The sequence below is a fragment of the Balaenoptera acutorostrata genome, chromosome 20 (genome assembly GCF_949987535.1).
Source record: "Balaenoptera acutorostrata chromosome 20, mBalAcu1.1, whole genome shotgun sequence".
Classification (NCBI taxonomy): Eukaryota; Metazoa; Chordata; class Mammalia; order Artiodactyla; family Balaenopteridae; genus Balaenoptera; species Balaenoptera acutorostrata.
Window position 1 is genome coordinate 27,781,239 of NC_080083.1, and position 24,361 is coordinate 27,805,599.

General features: G+C 46.0%; 1 protein-coding gene across 1 annotated transcript; it reads left to right on the forward strand.

The window, feature by feature from the left end:
* Window positions 1-314: 314 nt before the first annotated feature.
* Window positions 315-24,361, forward strand: C20H17orf67 (chromosome 20 C17orf67 homolog). Its single transcript, XM_057536786.1, has 4 exons — window positions 315-399; window positions 1,367-1,467; window positions 21,829-21,965; window positions 23,921-24,361. The coding sequence occupies exons 1-3, from the start codon at window positions 345-347 to the stop codon at window positions 21,943-21,945; spliced, it is 273 nt and encodes a 90-aa protein (XP_057392769.1). The 5' UTR covers window positions 315-344; the 3' UTR covers window positions 21,946-21,965; window positions 23,921-24,361.

Genomic DNA, 24,361 nt, shown 5'->3' on the forward strand with positions numbered 1-24,361 from the left:
AGTAGGAACATAAACTACAGAAGCTACAGATAAACACAAACTACTCCATGTTGTATATATAGACATATCTATTTAAATGAAATGGTTGTCATGTGTTGCTTTGTCAAATTCAAGCTCCAAAGGGATGATTTCCTTCCTCAGGATGAAAATTTATAGGAATTCAGAGGAAAATATTTTCGTGATCATACTGAGAATTTAGCGTCAGATGCGTTTAGCATCATGCTGTGAGTGCTGTTAGTCAAAGCATAAACAGCCTTTGGGCCGGATGTGGCTTTCTTCAAGTAGGCTGGCTCTTTGACGGGGGGATTCATTCTGTAACAGGAGGAGAGAGGGATCAAGGCAGGATGAAGAGGTTATTTGTGCTTGTGCTGTCTCTCACCTTACTGATTTTCTTCTCAGGTGAGCATTAACTCCCGAAACCTATTTCTATGCTGACAAGATAAACTGGAATAAGTCTATTTTATATTTTTAAAGTATTTTTTCAAAATTTCAAATAATATGTAATGTATAATAATTAAATGCTTCTTTTTTTTTTCTTCCTAAGAGCAGGCTCCCGGAATTGGTATAATTAGGGATAAATTATTTTTTTAATCTTTAAACATATTGAACACTAATTCTCAAAAATGCTGATAAATCTTCAAGGATACCATCTTTTAGAGTTTATCTGAGATCATCAGAATTTGATATACTTTCTTTTTTCCTTTTTTTTTTTTTGGCCACGCCGCGTGGCTTGTGGGATTTTAGTTCCCCGACCAGGGATTGAACTCGGGCCCACTGCAGTGAAAGCAGGAGTCCTAATCACTGGACCGCCAGAGAATTCCCTTGATATACTTTTATTATAATAGTATCTTTTAGAGTTTGTGTGTGATTATCAAAACTTGACAACTTTAATTATAATATTTTCTTTGAGGGATCGTGGGTGCTTATCAAGTTTAATATAATCTTATTGTCATGGGGGAATTTTCTAATAACAACTTAAACTTGATTTAGTGTATTGAGGATTTAAAAGAATCCCACCAAAGCAACCCTGAGGGACAATAAACACACTGACCAGAGAACTGAAGAAAATATGTTTAAAGAAACATGTTCATTAAATTAACGGCCACCTTTAGAGGAATGAGCCATGGCGGCAGCAGGTAAATATGCTTCAGTTGTGCAGCTTTTACTCTGACTTAACCATATCAGAAACAATTAAAAATTCCCCTCTGAGCCCTCTGGAATGCCACGTCCTTTGGGACAGGTCCCTTTGAAAGAACTTTTGTGCGTTGACCCAAATTGGACTTGCAAATGCTTCGCCTTGGACGGTGAGATGGAGCATGGATGCGTGTGTCTGAGAGTCCCTAAGGTCCCTTCCTGACTTTTTCAGGGGCCTCCCCGATTCTGACGGAAAAGCGGGCCAAACAGGTCCTGAGATCCCGCCGCCAGGACAGGCCGAGCAAACCCGGGTTCCCTGATGAACCCATGTGGGTGAGTTCCGGGCTCTGGCTCTGTGAAGGGAGAGAGAGATCATTTGAATGCTTGTTCATTATGAAACCAAATGAGATGCTGGTCCCAGCCCAGCATGGGTGCTGGATGAAGGTTCTGTAGAGTCGCAGGTGTAAGGTGATCTCACCTTCTTATTCACGCCTTTTCTTCTCCGGAGGTGCCAGCTCTGCTCCCCTACTGTTCGAACAGTATTTAAAGTGGAAACAGTGGGGCCGATGGTGGGAGTCCAGAATCCCGTGTGGGCGGCTGGGTGGCTCCCCTGAACGGGTTGCTAGGGAGCTGTGCCCTGAGGCTGGTGCCAACCCCATCTTCTCCCTCTTCCCCTGGGTGCCGGGCAAGCTGGACCAGCACCCCCGGCTAGTGATGCTCTGTCTGGGTAGGCGGAATCTCTGCCCCTGCTGCCACCAGGCTCCACCCTCACCTCGTGCCTCTGAGTTTGGTCTTTGGCCTCAGCTCTGCCCTGTAGGTTTGTGGAATCCACCTGGTCTTTCTGAACCAGGGCACCCTCCCCTGCCTTCATTCTGTGACTTGTGGTGGGTGCTACTAGACCCTGCCACCCTGGCCTCAGGCCAGTTCGGGCCCGGCTTGTCTCTCCCTCCCATGACGGAAGTGCTGACATTCCTGGTATTCTTACCCCACTCAGGTGAAGGTAAGTAGCAGGGACCCAGGCAGAGTCAGCATGTCTGTGAAGCCGTGTCTGTGGTCAAGGCTGGTCTCCCACCTGTGCCCACATCAGCTGGGCCGCATGCCCACCCTCTGTTCATTGCGTCTCTGTGTTGAGGCCCAGAGGATGTGCAGCAGTACTGGCCTTTGCTCCCTGCAGAATCATGGGGGTAGTTGGATTAGTTCATTTCAAAGTCTCTCAGTATGATGCCGGGTCGCACAGTGGTGAAAAGTACTGGCTGTGGGCAGACTGTCCCGGTTTGAATCTCCCCATTTTCAAACTATATAACTTTGAAGAAGTCTCCTCACATTTCTGTACCTCAGTACTCTCGACTATGAAAAGGGGGTAAACAATATTATTACTTATATTTCTATAATATTATTATTATAAGAGCATGAAACAACTACTTTATGAGAATAAAATAAAGTAATTCATAGTAAGGCACTTAAAATAGTACTCAGCAAGCAGTAACAACTCCTTTGAGTATTAAGTAGCGGGGACAGGGGGAGGGGGGGCGAGGCTGCAGACAGTCACCTGGGTTTCTGCTCAGAGTTGGTGACAGACACAGAAGAATCAGCAAATCACTGTTTCACAGAATGGCTTAGAAACGAGCAAGCGATTCAGGCTGTTAAGGGTGGACGTGGCTTTGTTCTCCTTGGTAGGAGAAGTCAGAGGTGGCTGGAATCTCCACACACAGGTGGAAGGGGGCTGGGAGGTGGGCCGGCGCAAGAGCAGGAAGGGTTCGGGTACGTTGGACTTTACCTTGTGTTCAGTAGAGGACAATCAAAGGATGTCTCGAATGGGGGAGTGCACAGTCGGGTTTTAGACAGATGGTTTGAGATGCATTTAGAAGAGGGCCAGGATTGAAGTCTGAGCACACCAGGGCTCAGAGGTGGGCAGAGACAGAGGATCCCGAGGGGATGAGAAGGAATGTGAGGGGATGTTGGGGGAAACCAAGCCTCCAGCACGGGGGATGCGGGTTGGGAAGGGGCGGGGTGGATGGTGAGGGGGCCAATGGGGAGCAGGATGCCTGGCTCGAGGGCCCCTGGGGAGCTCCAACTGGCTCTTTGCTCTTTTGGGGTGATGTCTGGAGGGGCCGTTCCAGAGGCTCTTCCTCGGGGGCCCTGGCGGCTGTGGGAGGCTGGTTCAAGGGGCTCTGAAGCAGCAAGGCCCCTCCAGGTGCTCAGGAGACAGGCTCTGCTCAGCTCCAGAGTTGGCTGGGTGTTTTCTCTGCCAGCATCTGGCCCTGGCTGCCCTGAGCTCTGGTTGCGGAACGGCGGCCTGGGCAGGGACTGGAGTGGTTTAGGCATCAGGCAGCATGTGGGTGTGGGTGTTACGGCTCCGCTTCCGCCCCCAGCTTCCTTCCTCCCCCCATGCCAGCTACACACCGTGCTACACTTTATCCCCAAACGCTGCTTGGTGTGGTCCTTCCCTGCCCAGAACTTCCAAGAGCTCCTTCTCTGACCATTTCCCTCTTCCTGGCTCCTGGTCATCACCTGCCTTCATCTGTGACAACCCTCTGCTTGCCTCTGGCGTTGCTATTTTACTGAAAATCTGGCTTTTTGGGTTTTGTTGGTTTTGGTCATCTTTTATAGGCTTGACCACCACTGACTCATCTTAGCTGCCTTGAACCTGCCTGGTCTAGTTTCTGTGATTCTCTCTAGACTCACCCACCATTTCCCACCCATCCCGTGTATGGTACAGTCCTGTATGTCCGTCACAAAGACACTGACCTGTGTCCAGAATCCTCAGCCACTCAGTCAAGTTTGGAAAAATGCCTGTGTGACCTACAGTTGAAATGTGAACATAAATATACAATAAGTTATTTGGCGGCTAGTCTATACCTGTAGTTCTCATCCAGGGGTGATTTTGCTCCCCTGCCCCGGGGACATCTGGCAATGTCTGGAGACGTTTTTGGTTGTCACACCTGGTGGGAGGAGGGTTTGCTATTGGCATCTAATGGGTTAAGGTCAGGAATGCTGCTAAACATCCTACAATGCACAGGGCAGCTCTCACAACAAAAATGATCTGGCCTGAAATGTAATAGTGCTGGGGGTGAGGAACACTGTCTATGATGATGGACAGCCTCTTTCTCTTTTACTGCGTGTGTCACTCTGTGTGTCTCTCGCACTGTCATACATCCACCCACACACGGTACTGGCTGAACCAACACATAGTTTCTGGAATCACATTTTTCTTAGGAGCATGTTTCTTAACCTTGGCCACAAGCTGGAACCAAATGGGGAGGTTAACAATCTGATGCCTGGGTCCCCCTCGCAGAGGGGTGCCCTGCGGTGTGGCCTAGGCATGGGGGAGGGGGGTGAGAGCCTCCTAGGTGGCATCAATGTGCAACCGAAGCTGAGAACCAGTGGGCCAAGCCTTCTGGGGGAGACCCGCCATGGGTAACAGCAGCTCCCGTGGTCCGGTTGGGAATGCATTTAGCTGAGTGTTGAGCTGAGGGTCTGGAGAGTAGATGGGATAGTTGTTCAGATGCAGGTCAGAGAGAGAGAGAGTGAGAGGGTCAGGTGGTCGATCAGAGAGCACTCCTTGCTGACCAAGATGGGCACTTAATTATACTTTACCTCGACTGTGCCCTGCCGAGCACCAGGCACTGAGGACATAGACTAGACGTTCTTCGTTCGTTTGAGATGCTTGTGTCCACTGCATGGCGACGGATGAGCCAGAGCATTCCAGCCCGTTTCCAGTCCTCTAACAAGGTTATCTGGCACACGGGGTCTGAGGAGAGGGCCTTCAAGCTCCACCCGGAAGGAGGAGAGAGGCTGGTCAGGCTTCTTGGAGGAGGCGCCGCCGAGCCGAGGCTTGAAGGATGCGGAGTTTGCAGGCAGTGCAGCGGTGGGCGAGGTGGGAAGAGAGTTCCCCCTCAGTGTGATTCCAGGCGGTGTTCTGCACAAACTGGCTGTGGACTTTGGGCTTTAGAACGAGGATGAGTCCCTTCCTTTTCCAGGAACCCAGTTTTCTCTGTAAAATGCAGAGTTTGGCCCAGAGTCTGACTGGAAGGTTCATCCCAGGTCTCATGTAGAATATGAGGGTCTGGCTAGAGCTTCAGGACGACCGGGTTCTTGGTGCCAGTCAGCAACTGGGAGGAAGAGCCCTGGCAGCCGGCTGTGGACTTGGTGAGGGCCAGAGGGGTTTATCTGGAGGCCCTGGAGGGGCTTGTGTGGGCGTCCTTCTCAAACACCAGGGCCTCCCCTCCTCCTGCTGCCATGCGCCCGGCCTCCTGCACTTGCTGTCTGACCTGGTTCCCCCTTGTGGCTTGTTGTTGACTTTTCCTTTTAAGGGATTTACTGAGAGCAAGATGAATAATACGAATCACTTGTTATATAAAAAGAAGCAATTCACCCCCTTTTAAAAAAATTGCAGTATTTTTTATTGAAGTACAGTTGATTTACAATGTTGTGTTAATTGCTGCTGTACAGCAAAGTGACTCATTTATATATATATATATAACTCATTTATATATATATATTCTTTTTCATATTCTTTTCCATTATGGTTTATCACAGGATATTGAATGTAGTTCCCTGTTCTATACAGTAGGACCCTGTTTCGATTCACCCCTTTTATCTGAGCGGCTGACAGATGTCACAGCCATCCCAGCCTGCATCACTGCTGAATGTAAGCGTTGAACGCAGTGACCCCACGTTTGTCAGCAGGTCACCAGGAGGCCATGAGGTGGGACCTCTGGCCAAGGGAACCACCCTTCCCTGCTTTTTACCTCTTGCCGAGACTACCTTCTACTCTCCTTTCTTTGTGCAAACCATCTGCTTACATATCCCTTTGCTAGAGATGGACACACCATCCTGTGTGTTCAGGATGGTACCTATTGCGTGTATGTGTGGATTGTGTGTGTGAGTGTGTGTGAAGGTTTGTGTATGACTGTGCATGTATGAGGATATATATGTATGTGAGGGTGTGTGCGTGAGGATATGTATGTGTGTGTGACTGTACATGTGTGAGGGGGTGTGTGCGTGTGTATATGAGCGTTTGTGTATGGGTGTGTGTATGATTCTGTGTGTGCATGTGTGTTTTGGAAAAGGTCTTGCAGGATAATTTTTTCAGAAGCTCTGGATTCCAGTTTCCTCTCTTTTGACCTTCACTTGAGAGTGTCTGGGATTTATGGGATGATGGGTGACGGGCACAGAAGGTCCTCTCGGGGCCAGGTCGGAAGGACCTGGCTGTCATAGTGGAGGGGACTTTCATTCTGTACTCAGTGGGAGCCACCAAGGGATTTGAAGTGGGGGAATGATGTGATTAGGGCTGGCGTGCAGGAGCCGTTTAGAGGCTCAGGACACAGCCTCTTGAACGCTGGCCTTCAGTTACCATTATACATGGGACATGGGAAATTACATTTTTGGACATGTTATTGTACCTCCTTCCCATGGCAGCCTGGAGACAGACAGGTGGGCTGGGACGGATGAGTAGAGGTAGTGATCTCTGGGAATGCATGTGCCCTCGGGAGCTGAGCTTTGCGACTCCACTAACTCAAAATTACCGAGGGATGACCGGGTGGGTTATTTCATTTCGCTTCTCCCCTCTGAGGGACTGAGCGGAAGAAAACCCTTTCAGAGAGGGGAGAGGCCATTGACGAGAGTAAATGGATGGTGCTTTGGGGAGGTATTAAGAATTCAAAATGAAAGCACATATGAAGATTTGCTGTAGTCTCTCCTCAGGAGTATCTATAAAACAATGTTATATTCTTGACACTTGGCTTTAATATTGGCAGATGTTGGCTTCTGTGGGATGATAGGTGTTTCAGAAACAGGTTCAGACAAGCTGTGCCCACACATGCAAGGGGCTGGACCGTTTTGACAGCTTATATCCTGCCTATTCATGGCAACAACCGTTCTTTTTTGACTGTGTGGTGGATAACGCATTGAAAAGATCGCTGGTGTGCCCTGCATTGTGGGGAGGGCTGGCTTCCACCCCAGAGGAGTGGGAACACCTTGCTGGCACCCTTGATGGAGAAAGGTAGGGCCTCAGTGAGGATGGGGGGAGAGAGGAAGAGGAGACCCGGCTCCGGGGAAGAAAGCAGGAGGGGTTCTGAGTGCATGGAGGCAGCCGGGGAGGAAGAGGATGAAAGACCCAGAGCTGGGGGATGTGAGCAAGGGTCAGAGAGAGGGGGCAGGTGGGGAGGTAGAGAGGGCCCAGACCTGACAGATTCCCTGTGGCAGGAAATAGCTAACACATTTATTTTATGGCAACGCCTTGACATTGAGTTAGAACTTGTTCTCAGCTCTGTCCTGTGACTACCCTCTGCGGCCTCCAAACCGTAGGAAAAGTCTGCTATGCACAGCAACCTTGTGTTAGTGGTTCTTTGGGGGAATGACAGATGGCAGGTGTGTGCTGAAGGGGGCTGACGAAAGAGGAAGTTAATCGCTCAGATCTGGACACTGCAGTGGTGGAGAAACACGAGTCCCAGATCTTCAGAGATTTTGGGGAATTGGGTTCTAGATGTCACAGGAGTGGGATGGGCACTCCAGGAAGCCTGGGATTCATGTGGGGACACCCCATCTGGAGACATCCGGGTCTCAGCTGAATTCATTTACTACTCTAGGACTTAGGACTTCAGTTTGTGAAGACATCATGTTAGAAGAGCTTGTAACAAAGCCCCAAGATCCTAATGGAGGAGAAACAATCTGAGAATCTGATGAAGACAGGGCTGTGTGAGAAGAGGGACTGGGCTTGTGGTTAGAGGGAAGAAGCTAGGAAAAAGAATCCTGAGCTTTCCCTGGAATGTGTCCTCAGTCATGACTGTGCTTCTGTTGATTTTCAGGGATTAGGGCTGAACTCTTGCAACTCAAAAAGTGGTCCCCAGCCCGGCCGCTGGGCTTCACTTGGGAGCCCAGAGCCTCAGGCTCCTCGCCACACCTGAAGGCGGATCTGGGCCCCAAGGCTGGGTGACCGAGGTGCACATTTAAGTTTAAGAAGTGCTGTCCCAGAGAAGTGGCTCTTAGCCTCCGCTCCTGGCGTCCTGGGGACTGAGAACCAGCCTGCGCTTGTTTTGTTTTGACACAAGGATCCCTCTCCCTTCCTCTAGGCACTCTGCTCACGTGGATTCCTGTTTTCCAGGACCCCTGGCTCCTGGTTTCTCCTCCTGCTTTGTGGTTTTTGCTGCTCAGTTTTCTTTGCTGGGTTCTTAGCCCTTGACGGTCCTTTAAATGTCAGAGCATCCCAGGACTGTGCTCTCTGCCTTTTCTAGTCCCCGAGCTTAAATATCACCTCTGTGCTGATGGCCACACACTCGTGTCTCTAGCCTGGACTCTGTCTGTGAGCTCCCTCACACAACTGTCCACTTGGCTGTTTGCACTGGAACATTTAACCAGCACCTCGGACTTAACAGCCTCAAGAGGAATTCCAAATTGTTGCCTTACACCAGCCCTGCCCTTGCCTTCCACGTTGGGGTAAGGGGGGCCACCTCCTCCTAGTTGCAGGGGCCCCAAATCCAGAATCTGACCACTTCTCACCCTCCCCTGCCACCACCCCAGTCCCTAGAGTGGACTGAGCAATACTCTCTTACCCTGCCTCCCTCTTCCTCTCTAGATCCCTCTGCATCTGTTCTCAGCAGAGCAGCAATAGTCAGTTCTTTTTTTTGTTTTAATTAATTAATTAATTAATTAATTAATTAATTTATGGCTGTGTTGGGTCTTCGTTTCTGTGCGAGGGCTTTCTCTAGTTGCGGCAAGTGGGGGCCACTCTTCATCGTGGTGCGCAGGCCTCTCACTATCATGGCCTCTCTTGCTGCGGAGCACAGGCTCCAGATGCGCAGGCTCAGTAGTTGTGGTTCACGGGCCTAGTTGCTCCGCGGCATGTGGGATCTTCCCAGACCAGGACTCAAACCCGTGTCCCCTGCATTAGCAGGCAGATTCTCAACCACTGCGCCACCAGGGAAGCCCAATAGTCAGTTCCTAAAAACGTAAACCGGATCCCATCTTTCTCCTGCTCAAAACCTTCCGATGACCTCCTGCCTTACTCCAAAAACATCCATGGTCCTATAGTGGCCTACGAGGCCCTAGAGGTCTGTCCACTCCCTCTGCTTCCTCCTTGGCCTCTACCTGCATCTCATCCCCGCCCCCCCACCCCTGCCGCCATTCCAGCCATGCTGGCCTCCTCATTGCGCCTTGAATGTGTCAGGCTTGCTTGTCCCTTCACTGATGTAGTTCAGGCTATGTGGAAAGCAGTGTTGCGTTTATTCTGTAACTTGCTTTTTTTCACTCAATAATACGTCTTGTTCTAGCTCATTTTAAATTGTAGCATAGGGTAAATGTATTATGCTATGGTCCGAATGTTTGTGTCCCCCCCGACCCCAAATTCATATGTTGAAATCTTAACTCGCAAGTGATGGTATTAAGGGGTGGGTCCTTTGGGAGGTACTTAGGCCATAAGGGCTCTGCTCTCGTGGATTGTAAATGGGATTAGCACCCTTATAAAAGAGGTGCCCCCAAAGCTCTCTAGTCCCACCAGCCACATGAAGATACAATGAGAAGTCTGTGACCTGAAAGAGAGCCCTCACCCACCCGTACTGGTACCCTGATCTTGGACTTCCACCTTCTGAGCTGTGAGAAATAAATTTCTGCTGTTTATAAGCTGCCCAGTTTGTGGTATTTCAGGTTATAGCAGCCCGAATGGACTGAGACATATTACAACTTATTTATTTAGCCCTTCCTGGAACAATGGCCATTTTACTTATTTCCAATGATGAAGATCCTTGTACACATGTGTGTTTTGCAGAGTTCAGTGATAAGAAACAAAATTTCTGAGTCAGAGGGTCTACGTACTTCCAGTTGAAATGGGTACTGCCAAATTGTCAAACTGACTTACCAACTCGCACCAGTAGTGTGTATGAGAACACCTAGATCCCTGTACTCTTGTCAACACTTGATATTATGAAAGTTTTGTGTGGACAACTTTCAAAATGGAAAGAAATCCTATCTCCTCTTCTATCTTCATATGTATATGGAGACATGTTGCCCAACAATAATGACATTATTTTCTCCATGATAAAATTTGGGACAAATTTATACTTTTTATTTTCATGCTTTTTGCTATTACTTAGTATATTAGTTTCTTAAGGCTGCCATGACAAAGTACCACAAACTGGATTGCTTGAAACAATAGAAATCTATTTATTTATCTATCTATCTATTAATTAATTAATTAATTAATTTTTAATGGTCGTGCTGGGCAGTGTGTGGGATCTTAGTTTCCCCACCAGGGATTGAAACTGCACCCACTGCAGTGGAAGTGCAGAGTCTTAACTACTGGACCACCAAGGAAGTCCAACAATAGCAATTTATTCTCTCACAGTTTGGGAGGCTAGAAGTTTGAAATCAAGGAGCTGGCAAGGTTGATTCCTTCTGGGAACTTGGAGGGAGAATCTGTCCCATGCTTCTCTCCTAGCTTCTGGTGTTTGCTGGCAATCTTTGGCATTTCTTGGCTTGTAGCTACATTACTCCAATCTCTGCATCTGTCTTTACATGGCCTTCTTCCCTGTGTGTCCCTGTGTCCAAATTTCCTTTTTCTAAGGATGCTAGTCTTTGGATTTAGGGCCTACCCTACTCCAGTGTGACCTTGTTTCCAAATAAGACCACATTCACAGGATTCAGGTGGACATGAAATTTTGGGGGACATTATTCAATTCAGGACATTCAGTTTTTTATTTTTAATAAATGTATGTGTAGTTTTCACCAAAAACAACAGAGGAGAGGGTTTAAGAGTGGGACAGCAGAGTGCTGAGTCTGAATCCCAGCTCACCACTTACTGGCTATCACATCCTGGCCAGGTTGCTTAAACTCTGTAAGTCTCAGTTTTCTTATCTATAAAATGGGATATGATAATCAAACCTACCTCAGAGACTTACTGTGAGAGAAGGCATGCAAAGCACAGTGCCTGAGTGATGACATTGGCTCTCATTCTTCTTGTTTTTTACAAAGCAGCAGCTGAATAAATACTTTTAAAAATATAACAAAACAAAAACCTCTTTGGCTCCCCACTGCTTATACGATAAGGGCCAAGTATCTTGGCCTGGGAGACAGACCAGCCCTAAGCCACCATTGTGTCCCATTTCCTGCCACTTGTCCAAGGCCATTTATGCTCCAACCACCTGGAACTTCTCATTGTTTTTCAAAATAAACCATCTTCTCCCTGGTCTCAGCATCCTTTCACAAATGATTCCCTTTGCCTGCAGAGCTATTCTCCATTATTTATGCCTGGTACCCTCCTCTTCATTCTCAATGTCACTTTTTCTATCTCCCCTGAGTTGGTCCTGCCCTCCTAGTACTCACTCACAAAACAATACTGTATATAGGTACATCTATATGTATGTAAATTTCTAGAGCAAGGTCTAGAAATATGATCAGTTGACTCTTAATTGTGTCATCTCATTCAGGAGGTTAAGATTGCAGGTACTGATCTAGGAACTTTATATTTGACGTTTAAATTTTAAACAGTAACAATATGTTCATGTGTTACTTGTGTAATTACAAATAAAAATTTAAGCCATTCATATTTATTATACAAAACTTGGAAACCAAGAAAGGGTCAAAAGAAGAAAAAAAAAAATCAGGTGTAGTCTTACTCTCTCTCCCCAAAGACAGCATTGCCATTTTTGATGTATTTCTTTTTAGTCTTTTTGTGTGTATTTTTAAAAAGTATAATCACACTCTACAATTTTGTATCCTGGTTTTTCTCTTAATATTATAACATACACATTTCCTCACATTATTAGAAACTCTTTATAACCATAATGATAGTGAATTACCCTCTTTTGTTAGTTAGATCATTTCCACTATTTTTTTAAATTTAATTTTTATTTTATGTTGGGGTATATTTGATTTACAATGTTGTGTTAGTTTCAGGTGTATAGCAAAGTGATTCAGTTATACATATATCCATTCTTTTTCAGATTCTTTTCCCATATAGGTTATTACAGAAGAGTAGAGTTCCCTGTGCTATACAGTAGGTCCTTGTTGGTTATCTATTTTATATATAGTAGTGTGTATATGTTAATTCCAAACTCCTAATTTATCCTTCCCCCCGCCTTTCCCCTTTGGTAACCATAAGTTTGTTTTCAAAGTCTGTGAGTCTGTTTCTGTTCTGTAAATAAATTCGTTTGTATTATCTTATGAGATTCCACATATAAGTGATATTATATAATATTTGTCTTTGACTTACTTCACTTAGTATGATAATCTCTAGGTCCATCCATGTTGCTGCAAATAACATTATTTCATTCTTTTTTGTATGGCTGAGTAATATTCCATTGTATATATGTACCACATCTTTATCCATTCCTCTGTCGATGGACATTTAGGTTGCTTCCATGTCTTGGCTATTGTAAATAGTGCTGCAATGAACATTGGGGTGCATGTATCTTTTCGAATTATGGTTTTCACCAGAAATATGCCCGGGAGTGGGATTGCTGGGTCATATGGTAGCTCTATTTTTAGTTTTTTAAGGAACCTCCATACTGTTCTCCATAGTGGTTGTACCAATTTACATTCCAACTTACGATGTAGGAAGGTTCCCTTTCCCACTGTTTTTTCTATTATAAACAACACTCTAAAATTTTGTTCTTAAAGTGCTTTTAATATTTTGAATTGTTTGCTAAGGATATGTTCCCAGAAAATAAATTATTGGATCCAAGGATATGAATACAGTATTTTTAAACCTTTTAGTATATATTACCACATTGCTTTCTAAAAGTTTTAAAAAATAATTTATGTCTTGTCATCCAAGAGAATGTTCCAGTAGAGGTTTTAAGGTAAAGATAATGGGAGCATGATATGATATCTTAAATTGGATATGAGTTGGCCATTTCTGGGGCAGAGTGGATGCAGTAAGGGAGGATTAGGGACGTGTGATTGTCTGTGTGGACACCTTGGTGCCACTCATTGGCATTAGAAACCTAGGAGAAGAAGCAGGTTGTCTGGAATGATGGTGTGTTTGAAGTTCTTCTCTGACAGCACCTGCCTTGGTACTTGTTTCTTCTGCTCTTGTCTACCTGGTTAACTCTTACTCATTTGTAGAGATGCACCTGAAATGATGCCTGTTTTGAGAGGCCTTCCTGATGCCCCTACCCTCCCGCCATGAATTAGAGCATCCCTCTGGCCTAGCACTCACAGCACAAAATTGCTATTTCTTCCTTAAAAAAAAAAAATCTCTCTCTCCTACTAGACTGCTCTAAACTGCTTGAGCAGATGGACTGTTTGTTTCACTTCTGGGTCCCAAGCACCAAGCACAGAATTTGACATTTACTAAATGCTCATTATACTTGTTTCCATTCCTTTCTTTGCTTCTCTCCAGGGGAGAAATTTTGTAGGACATTACTCTACCATAGAACCTGGAGGTTTTCAAAGAAATCTTCTATTGCCTCGCTTAAATTCATTAAATTTCTCTTAGTCGTCCCAAATTTTAGGGAAAAAATTATTGCCAACTGCTGGGGTGAACCATGGAAATTCTCTAAAAAAGATGACATCCGAGCTAAAATTATGTCCTTTGTGATTGTATTCGTAAGCACTTGTGTGCCCTGGGAATATGCTTTCCATTTTGGCCTGTGTTCCTTTAAGGAATGTTCTTGTGGGGCAAGTATAAATCATATTAGCTTTATTGTAAATAGTCTTTGTAAAATATGCTTTCATATTTAGCCCCTTGACGAATGTATGTAGTAACTCCATTACTCTTTTGTTCCCTGTGATCTCCAAGACCAGTTCAGAGTGACTGAGATACAAATTGTGCACATCACTGATTTGCCTTCTTTTAGGGCTAAGCCTTCTAAGTGGCCCAGAGCAGTTAAGTTCTGAGCCACCCTTCTGCCTATATGATTATCTTGCTTTTACTAATGAGCAAAATAGTTCATCCAAATGTCGATGGACCTTTAATTTCATGCAAATGTCACGGGAAGGATTTTGCCTTCTTGGAAAAAGATCCCACCTTGATAGATTAACTGTCTACTTTATGATTCTCAGCTTGGATCAGGTTCCAGTGGGTATTTAATTTCATTATGACACCTCTCCTGTACCATCATAAAGGACCCCCTCCAATTTCTGCTCTAAATCTTGAGAAATTATTTACTTAAATCATTCCAGTTGGCATTGGACACAAAATGCAGATATTAGTTTTTGTTTTGCTTTAATTTTTTTCCCCTTGAAAAAAGGAATCTAAAAAAAAAATGAAAACTTATTTTTCATCTACCCCTTCTTTCTTGATCCAGGAACATTTGAGATTATCATTAATGCTGGGTCATTTCTAACTTAGCCAACACAATTGTTGAATTTGTGGTTTTCAGCAGATTTGCAGTTTGGCTTTTCATCTTTGACTAATGATTGCTTTTAGGCCTTTGTGGCGTATTCATTTCCCTAACATTTTAAATAAATAGTGAAATGTCATGGAAACCAGGGCTTGTTTCTTTCTCTCTCTATGTGTGTGTCTGTTTTGGTTGTTTTTCTTCAACAGTGATTTCAGCCTCTATTTAGGAGTGTGAAATACATATTACTCTTTGATGCTTTTTATGTGCATTTGGCCTGGGCCATTATAATGAGCAGATTGACGCAGATGCCCAGGAGCCTCCCAAGGAGGATTTAGTAAGATTATGGAGAAAGAAGAGTGATTTCATTTATTCATCACTTGTTTGTACATTTCTCCTGTGAGTTTTATTGAGGCCCTACTATGTGCCAAGCACTAAACCGTATACTAGGTATTCCTTGGACACTCTCATCAAAAAGCCAGTTGGGCATTTGGCTGAGACGGACAGGGATTAAATGAATAAGGTTGCCAATGAGCATATAATTATAAGTGGTGTATAAATGCTGTATATCAGTGGTGACATTCTTTCTTATCACCACCAATCTCACTGGAAAAGTCTTTAACTATTGGGAAGCTGTCAGGTTCATGATCACAAATGTAAGTTTTCCAGAGTTCTAATTTCCCCTTGAAAGCTCAAATTTTATCATTTTGTAACAAGCACTGTCAGTTTTCCTGGAAGTGATAAGCTCACTTCATTCACTTTTGGGAAGATGTCTGCCAAACACACGCATAAAACACACCTAGTTCAACTCTTGACACCAACAGTCCCCCAGGTGCTTTTCCTTGAGAAAATCATTGTACTTTGTCGTGCAGCAGAAGTGCTGCCTGCATGTTTCCTGTTGGTCATTTTCTACGGCTTCACCAGGGCATGCTTCAGTGAAACTGGCATTTTGAGAATGTTTTATTTGTATTTATTTATTTTAACTTTGACTGTGTGATGAAGGATACGTCGACCACTAGGATAGTTGGGTGCTGCTGCCTTGACTTCTGCCAAGGCGTCAGTTTTACCTACCAATGCACACAGTGAGAAGGCAAATGTCTTAGTATTACTCGAAAAATAGTTTTGACATCATGGACCCCCGAGGGGAGCACAGGCCATGCTTTGAGGACCACAGCTTTTTTTTCATTCAACAAACGTTTATTGAAAGTTTCCTGTGGACCAGTTCCTGGGAGAGATGCTCCATCTACAACCTCAAGGCATGCTCACATCTTCCATATCTAATAGTAACCAAAATTAACTGAGGAGGGCTTAATAAAGAGACTTTTTACAAAGGTGTGGCAGGATGAAGGTGAACTAACAAGAAATGATAAAGGATGCAGGGCTAAGACTCCTGAGGCATGAGGGCGGAAGGGAAGAGTGTGGTTCCCAGACCTGGAATGGCAGCCCTCTAGGAGCTGGGTCTTCAGGGGAGGGATGCAGCCAACCTGCCGAGACTCCTCGGGGACGTTGCAGGGGAGTACATACCCTCACCTCTCCCCTCCTACCTCTAGTCTGCTGCTGGCGGCTCCTATACGCCAAACCCAACAGGAAACCCCAGGACAAAAGACTCTATGGTTGCAGTTCATCTAGGTCAGCCTCTTAGTGCAAAAGGCCAAGTGAAGGAGGGGAGAGAGTGGGTTTAGATGTGAACATGGAGACTACATATTTGGTACAGAGCTTTATATGTATCATTTCCTTTAATCCTGGCAACCCAGTGAGATAAGTGCTAGGGCCATCCCCACATTGCAGATGGACAAACTGAGGCTGGAGAGGTAAAGCAATAGTATTGGCAGGGTTTTGATTGGAACCAGACCCTGATCCAGACCCAGACCCGAACCTCTTAACCTCTCCACCACACCGCCCTGGCAAACAGGCAGGCAAGAAGATGGCAACGTGGGTTTCCTTCAGTGAGCTGCTTACACGGAACAGTTGAATAAGTAAATCTGTATGCTGAGAAGTCTTTGTTCCTTATTTACAAGACTCCACACTGCCTTCCTGTTCCTCCCAATGACTATTCTTCTGGCCAAAGATTCCTCAGACAGGGAAGACAGGGCAGGGTTCAGCCCCAAACTCACAAACATGTCCAGCAAGCTGCTGGGTAATCCTTGTTGGATCCCATAAGGAGCCATCCCATCATCCACCCCTTCCCCAGCTGCCCCAGAGACTCCACGCCCAGGACACAGGGTGCATTTTGATGAGTTAAATGAAAACAAGGATAATCATAACAATGTTAAACTGCATGAGTCCTGGGGGAAAGAAAAAACATTTCAGGAAAATTGGACACCTCATAATTCATTCCTTTGCACAGTCATTAAATTGAAAAAAAAAGTTATATTTAAAATAGGATGTAGACTTCCTAGAGGTTTTTCTTGAAACTTAAAAACTCTAAGTTCTAGACTGGACCGTCTGTTAAAGCTTCATTAATGCCATAGGAGGGTTTTCATGATTTAGGATTTTTATATCTATACACGCCAAAATAATCTTATATTACCACATATGACTACTCTCGCCCAAGGTGAAATGCCACGTCTCTGATTAATGGCCTGCAGCTTTGGATTACCCATATGTGTTTATGTGGACTGTTCCATGCACACTTTGCAATGATTCCCATCCCATAATCTCAGCACCAAGGCTTATTTCAGGGCAATATCGACAACATACATCCTACAAATTAAAAGTCATTTTTATCTCTTCTGGGGGAAAACATAAAGTTCACATGCCAATATGTGAGCCAAGACACATGGCACCTCCACTAAAAAATCTGATGTGGCCCAATTAAGTCCCTACTGTCAGAGCGTGGTCACTGCTAAACAGAGTAACCAGGGCTATGCCAGGAGAAGTCCAGAGAGCTACGGGGTCACAGGGAATCTGAGAAGGCTGCCTGGAGGAAGAAGCATCTAAGTTGAGGGCTGAAAAGTCAGATAGGAGTGAGACAGGAAAAAGAGAAGGCACAGGGATGTTCCAGGCAGAGAAAATAGCATGAGATTAGAGAGCAGAGCAAGTGTAGCCAATCCAGGGAAAGATGGAGTGCAAAGGGTTGATGGTGGGAGAAGAGGAAATGGGTGAGGCTGGATCATCGGGAGCCCCACAAAACACTTAAGGAACTGGAATTTCTCCGGAGCCCAGTGGAAGCCATTCAAGTATTTTAAGTGAGGAAATAACATGGGTAGATTTAAAAAAATGTCACTTTGCAACAGGATAAAGAGACAAACAAAACAGAACAAACAAGGATTTTTCACTCTCTTCTTTATAACTTTTTATTGTTACATAATTTCAAAACAGTAATATGTATCACTGCTGTGATAAAAAAAAACAATAAAGCCATTTTCATTTTTCATGTTTTAAAAACCTACCCTGGCAAAAGACCTGAACAGATACTTCACCAAAGAAGAACACAGATCACAAACAAGCATATGAAAAGATGCTCCATATCATATGTCATCAGGGAAATGCAAATTAAAACAGCAATAAGATACCACTACACACCTATTAGAATGGCCCAGATCCGGAACACTGACATGATCAAATACTGGCGAGGATTTGGAGCAACAGGAACTCTCATTCACTGCTGTTAGGAATACAAAATGGTACAGCCACTTTCAAAGAGAGCCTGACAATTTCTTACAACACTAAGCGTCCTCTTACCATATGACCCAGCAATCATGCTCCTTAGTATTTACCCAAATGAGTTGAAAACTTATGTTCAATACAACAACCTGCACACAGACGTTTACAGCAGCTTTATTCATTGTTGCCAAAACTTGGAAGCAACCAAGATGCCCTTCAGTAGGTAAATGGATAGATAAACTGCGGTGCATCCAGACAGTGGAATATTATTTAACACTAAAAAGAAATGAGCTATCAAGCCATGGAAAGATGTGGAAGAAACTTAAATGCATATTACTAAGTGAAAGAAACGAATCTGAAAAGGCTACATACAGTATAATTCCAACGATATGATATTCTGGAAAAGGCAAACCTATGGAGACAGTAAAAAGATCAGTCATTGCAAGGGTTAGAGGGGAGGAAGGGATGAATAGGCAGAGCACAGAGGATTGTAAGGCAGTGAAAATATTCTGTATGATACTATAATGATGGGTACATTATACATTTGTCCAAGCCCATAGAATATACAACACCAAGAGCGATCCCAATGTAAACTATAGACTTTGGGTGATGACGCTGTGTCAACATAGGTTCATCTCTTGTAACAAATGCACCACTCTGGGGCAAGATGTTGATAATGGGGGAGATTGTGTGTTTGTGGGGACAGGGGGTATATGGGAAATTGCTGTACTTTCTGCTCCATTTTGCTGTGAACCTAAAAGTGCTCTGAAAATAAAGTCTATTAAAAAGAAAATAGAAAAAAAAAAACAACCCACCCTGGCTGTGGGGTGGAATGTAGAGGAAGGAGGTAAGACGAGAGACAGGGAGAACCCTCCAGATACAGTGGCAGGGATCTAGCAGGAGGGTGGGGACTGAGATTGGGCAGGGGCAATATGGATGGGGAGATGGGGTCCAAGAGCATCCAGGGGATTTAGGGGTTGCTTGGCTGGTGGGGGTGGAGAGTGGGGAAGAGGAGGGAGCCCAGGAGCAGGCTGGAGCTCTGCTTTCCCAGCCATGTGTGGTCACGGCCAGACGCGTGGAGAACTACTGCTGGTGGTCTGGGCAGTGCCCATGGACCCCTTCTCTGTTTGCATCAGGGGATGGAGAGGCAAGGTATGGAGGGAAAGAAGAGAATTTGTAAGTGATTAAGACAAGAGAAGTTAACACTTCACTCTTATTTAAGAAGCATCCTATTGATTTATCCTTTTTCTGGTGTATCATTTATATGGGATAATGCAATGAGAAACAATACACAGAAAACTCACAGCCTGAACTGGCTTTGGTGAAGATCAAGCCACGTTGGGAAGAGAAGGTTTACCCTGAACCTGGAAGTGACACTCCTGTTGATCGAGGGCAGGGCAAGAGCACACTGAGGGAGAGGAGGGGGCGAGACAATAACTGCATGCAAAGGAACGATTGCTCCTCCTCCAGCTGGATTAGTGTAGTCAGTGGTCGATGGTCAACGGATGCGCAGCCCAAGGAGCCGGCTCCTTTGCAGCAAACATCAGTAACGGCTATCATTTACGCTGTTTACTTGCTTCTAAGGGCAACAGCACACCCCTCGTACGCCACCATCCTGGTACAGCTGCTGGTTTTCTCCACCCTGTCCCCCGTCTATCCTCCACCTGGCTCTGCCCGGCTCCGGAGGTGGACCCCCAGAAACTGCATCGCCTGGATCCCTGGTCGGCTGGCTTCTGCATGGGCTTGGCAGGAGATGGAGGGCAAGAGGAGAGAGAGGATGGGGTATTTGTCTCCTGCTCTTTCCCTGCTTTACAGAGGCTGAGCCCTTCCCCCTGGGCCCTGCAGGTCTAGGCACGGCCATGGGGCTTTTCTCTATTGCTAGTCCCTGGGTACTGGAATGTGCTTTGGTGGTTCCCTTAACCCTGTTTACATGGTTGTGAATGATTCCTTCATTAAACTTCCTTTAGGTGAACCATCTGAAGGAGAAATTGTGGTTCTAGAGAAGCTCAGACACCAACAAAGCTTTGTTGTCAGTGACAACCATGGACCAGGGCAGGAGGGGCCCCTCTCTGCTGTTGTGAAGAATGGCGGGAGGTGGTAGATCCCACGAGGAGGTGTCCTCACTTGCTGGTTACGGTGACATTATCCAGAGCCACAGACCAAGCCCAGAGGGTAGTTGGTCATCACCTTTTCCCTCCTTGCAGGAAGGCAGTGCTGGCGAAGGCCTCTGAAGAGCTGTGGCCCTTTCAGGGCTGCATTTGGGCAGATCACTCTGTTAGGTTGGAGCAGAAATGGTGGGGGGATGTGGGACGTGGTGTGGGCGGAACGGGAGGTAGAGTGACAGATGGAGGGGTGAGGAAGCTGGGACAGCCTGGGTGGCCACGGTGGAGACCCGACCTGCAGAAGTGGCAGAGACGGAGGGAGTCATCTGAGATCTCCTCCGGAGATAGCCTCAGGATGAGTCTGAGGGAGACGTGATGGTCCACGTCTGGCTCGGGTTCCTGAGTCGGAGATGCTGGTCACAGAGATGGGCAGCACCGGACAATCAGCTGCTCTCTGTTGTGGACACACTAACACACAGAGCCAGTTACATTTCATAGACATGGAATCATACATGTGGTCCTTTGTGACTGGCCTTTTGCACGTAACATAATGTTTTCGAGGTTCATCCGGGTTGTAGCATGCGTCATTCCTCGTAATGGCCATACATATTCCCCTTGTATGGGGATACATTACATTTTATTTATCCATTCATCTGCTGATGGACATTTGGGTTGTTTCCACTTTTTGGCTCTGATGAATAATGCAGCTGTGAACAGCTGTGTACACGTTTCTGTGTGAACATATGCTTTCACTTCTCTTGTATACACAATTGTGGGGTCAAATGTTTACTCTGTTTAGCATCTTAAGGAACTCCTAGGCTGTTTTTACAAAATGCCCCTTTATCCCTAGTAACTTTTTTTTGGCTTTAAAGTTTATTCTGTTTGATAATAGTATAGCAACTCCAGCTTTCTTACAGTTATCCCTTGCCTTTTAAAAAAGATGATTTTATCACAAATGTGTGCTGCCATAAATAAATAAATAAATATATTATTTAGTTATGCATGTTTTGAGCTTTATTAAAATGGTGTCACACTATAAACACTGTCTTCTTGGACTTACTCTTTCCACTCGTTATGCTTTTCTGAGACTCATCTATGTTGTTGTATGTAGCTATAATTAACTTTTTTCATTGCTGTATAATATTCCATGTTGTGACCCTACCATAATTTATTTATCCATCCTCCTGTCAATGGATATTTAACACGTTTCCAGATGTTTCCAGAATTTTGCTACTACAAATTTATTGCTGCTGTGAACATTCATATCCGCTCTTGTTCTCAAAGTGACCAGCAGCATTCGCAGCTGGGAACTTGTTAGAAATGCAAATTCTGGAGCCCTATCCCAGACTCACTGAATCAGAAACTCTGAAGGTGGGGCCCCAGCAATCTGTAGGTTTTAACAAGTCTTCTGGGTGATTCTGATGCCTGATGAAATTTGAGAATCATTGCTCTAGGATATAAACAAGAGTGAAATTTCTGGACTGCAGGCAACCGCTTGTTTTCCGAAGTGGTTGTTCCATGTAACTCTCCATCAGCAGTGTCTATGAGTTCCCATGGATACACACCCTCTCAGCACTTAGGGCTGGTGGCGGTTTCTCCTCCCTGGCTGTGCTGCCCTGTCTCAGAACCACAGCTGTACCCGGCACATGGGCAGCTCGACCATCAACCGTGAATAAAAGTTTCTCTTCGACGTGGGTTTGTTTTGGCAGGAGTACATGCACCATCTGCTCCGTCTGGAGCACCGCGCTGAGGAGCAGTTCCTGGAGCACTGGCTGAACCCGCACTGCAAGCCCCACTGCGACAGGAACGTGGTCCATCCTGTGTAAGCAGCTCGGACCAGCCCCCGGTACGCTCCTTCTCCCAGGCCTTCTGTTTCAGGGAGACGGCGGTGGGCAGTGCAGGCATGGCTCGGGGGCCTTCGAGAGCATGGTGTTAGGGGAACCAGCGGGTGAGCTGGTTATGGGCTGGGGAATGGGAAGAGCAAGGCAGGAGAGGTTGGTGGGAGCCCGCTTGAGAGGACCACTGGGGACGCGCATGGGGGCCTGACTCCTGCTGAGTCACCAAGAGATCCCAAGTACGGGAAGGATGTGACCCTATTTGCCATCCAGAAGGGGTCCCTCTGGGATACAAATCTGGAGAAACATGGCTTGTTGAGACTAGGGTCTCTCCAGGTGGGGTCAGCATCCATGGGCTTGACTGGTGACATCCGTCACAACCGTCACCATTGTCACCAGGATCAGCAACTTCTTTACTGCCTCCCCACAAGCCATCCAGACTGGGACTCTGCCCAGCCTGTCCCATCTTCCCTCTTCTTCTGGCTTTGCCCTTTCAGTCCCCCTGACCTGCATGGTCCAGCATTCCCAGCACAGCCCACCTCTGCACCTCTGTTCCTGCGGAGGCTGTTTGCTGCTTCGCTCACAGTGTGTCTGTGTCCATCTCCTCATCCCCTTTCCAATTCTTGCTAGATTACATAACAAAATCCCTTCAGAGGTTAAGCCTAGTGAGTTTCATTTCTCCTCTGTAATTTGTATGTATTAAGCAGGACAGGATATAACTGGATACTTGATCATTTGTTGTTAAGAGAAATCTTGTTTCCTTGTTGTTTATTTTGTGCTGCTATGAATTGACACGGGAACACTCCCTTTAGAAGATTGCTCTTTATAATTTTCAGGGTGCTATCGCACAAAATCTCTCATTTGATCCTCTTAACACCCCTGTGTCATTGCAGGGCGTGTGTTTTAACTCTGTTTCATAGGGGACCTAACTGAGCGTGATTAAGCTACTAAGTCATGCTGGGCAGTAGTTGGTATGCCTGTCTTCTGACAACTCCAAATCCTGCAAGCTTTCCGCGGGCTGTACTGCTGGAACCTGGGGGTGTGTGTCTGTGTTGGGGATGGGGGCGGGCACGGTCCTCGTGAGGGGCTTTAACAAACAGTGAGAGGAGCATCTCCTAGGAATGGAACAGGAGTTCTGCTTTTGAGGGCTAGGGGCTGGGTTGACATCCTGCTCTGGTCCCCACTGCCTCTGGATGCCTGTTCTAGGTCAGAGCTTCTCCCACCCCTGGCACCAGGGACCTTTTTCCTCCAGCACCAGAAGCCCGCTCTTGGCTTCTTTCAGAACACAGCACTGCGGAGTACTTAAGAGCTCAGACTCTGGAGTTGGGTGGACTTGGGCTTGGTGCTCTGTGTTCCTGCTGTGTGACTTTGGACAAGTCACCTAACCTCTCTGAGTCTCCATTTCTATATCTGTAAACTGGGGTAGTGATGATATCTACAGAGCCTGGAGCATAGTGACTGGCTTCGTGAGCAGAGGTGCTTGTCACCATGGTGCAGGCCAGGTGAGGGGAGAGGCTTCCTGGACGCTGGTGGTGGCGGGGCGGGGTTGCTCCTGCCAAACAGGATTCCATGGAGGCCTCGCTCCAGGCAACATCCATTTTGACCAGGAAGACCAGGCCGTAGTGGCTAGAGGGATGGGTCAACTTGGAATTTGGAGTCAGATAGCATTCAGATTGTGACTCCACTTCGGAAAAGATTCCTAACTTCTGTCTCGGTTTCCTCACCTGTAACATGTAAGAGTTCGTCCCTCATAAAGCTGTTCTGAGCATCAAAAAAGTCAGTGCATGGAAAACAGCGCTGCCCTGGCACATGCTAGGAAGTGCTCAGGAAATGACAGCTTGATAGCTGTTTCCTCCTCCTCCCCCTCCCCCCTTCCCCTCCTCTCCCTCCTCTCTTTCCCCCCCTTCTTCTTCTTTTTTTATCAACATCATCATCACATTAACATTATTTTCTTGTTCTTTTCCAGCAAGCATTTTGATAAACAACGGCCCGGATACTATTGAAACAAGATGAGGCTCCTTTCGTTTCTTTTTTCAGCTGTGGAATGGACGTCTTCAGGTTTTGTGAATTGTGGGCACGGCAAAGGTTGCCTTGGGGATTGATGGCCGATATTTATGCTGCTTCATTTGATTAACCTGCACAACTCATTAAAACCAATCGCTTAAACTATAGGCCCCCCTCCCTCCCCCGCAATGGCCTTCCTACCGCTGTGGAAGGGTGAGAAGAAGGAGAATCTTTCCTGGGGCTGGTGGAGCTGGGACCTCCAGAACAGGAGATGGGTTAGCGAGGAAGCCTTGTTCAGCTAAGTAAGCACACCACTTGGGGCGGCTGGGGTTTTGGTCATTGCTTTTTTTTTTTTTTTCTTTCTCTCCTTTTCTGCTCTAATAAACACTGGTGTTAAGCCTGC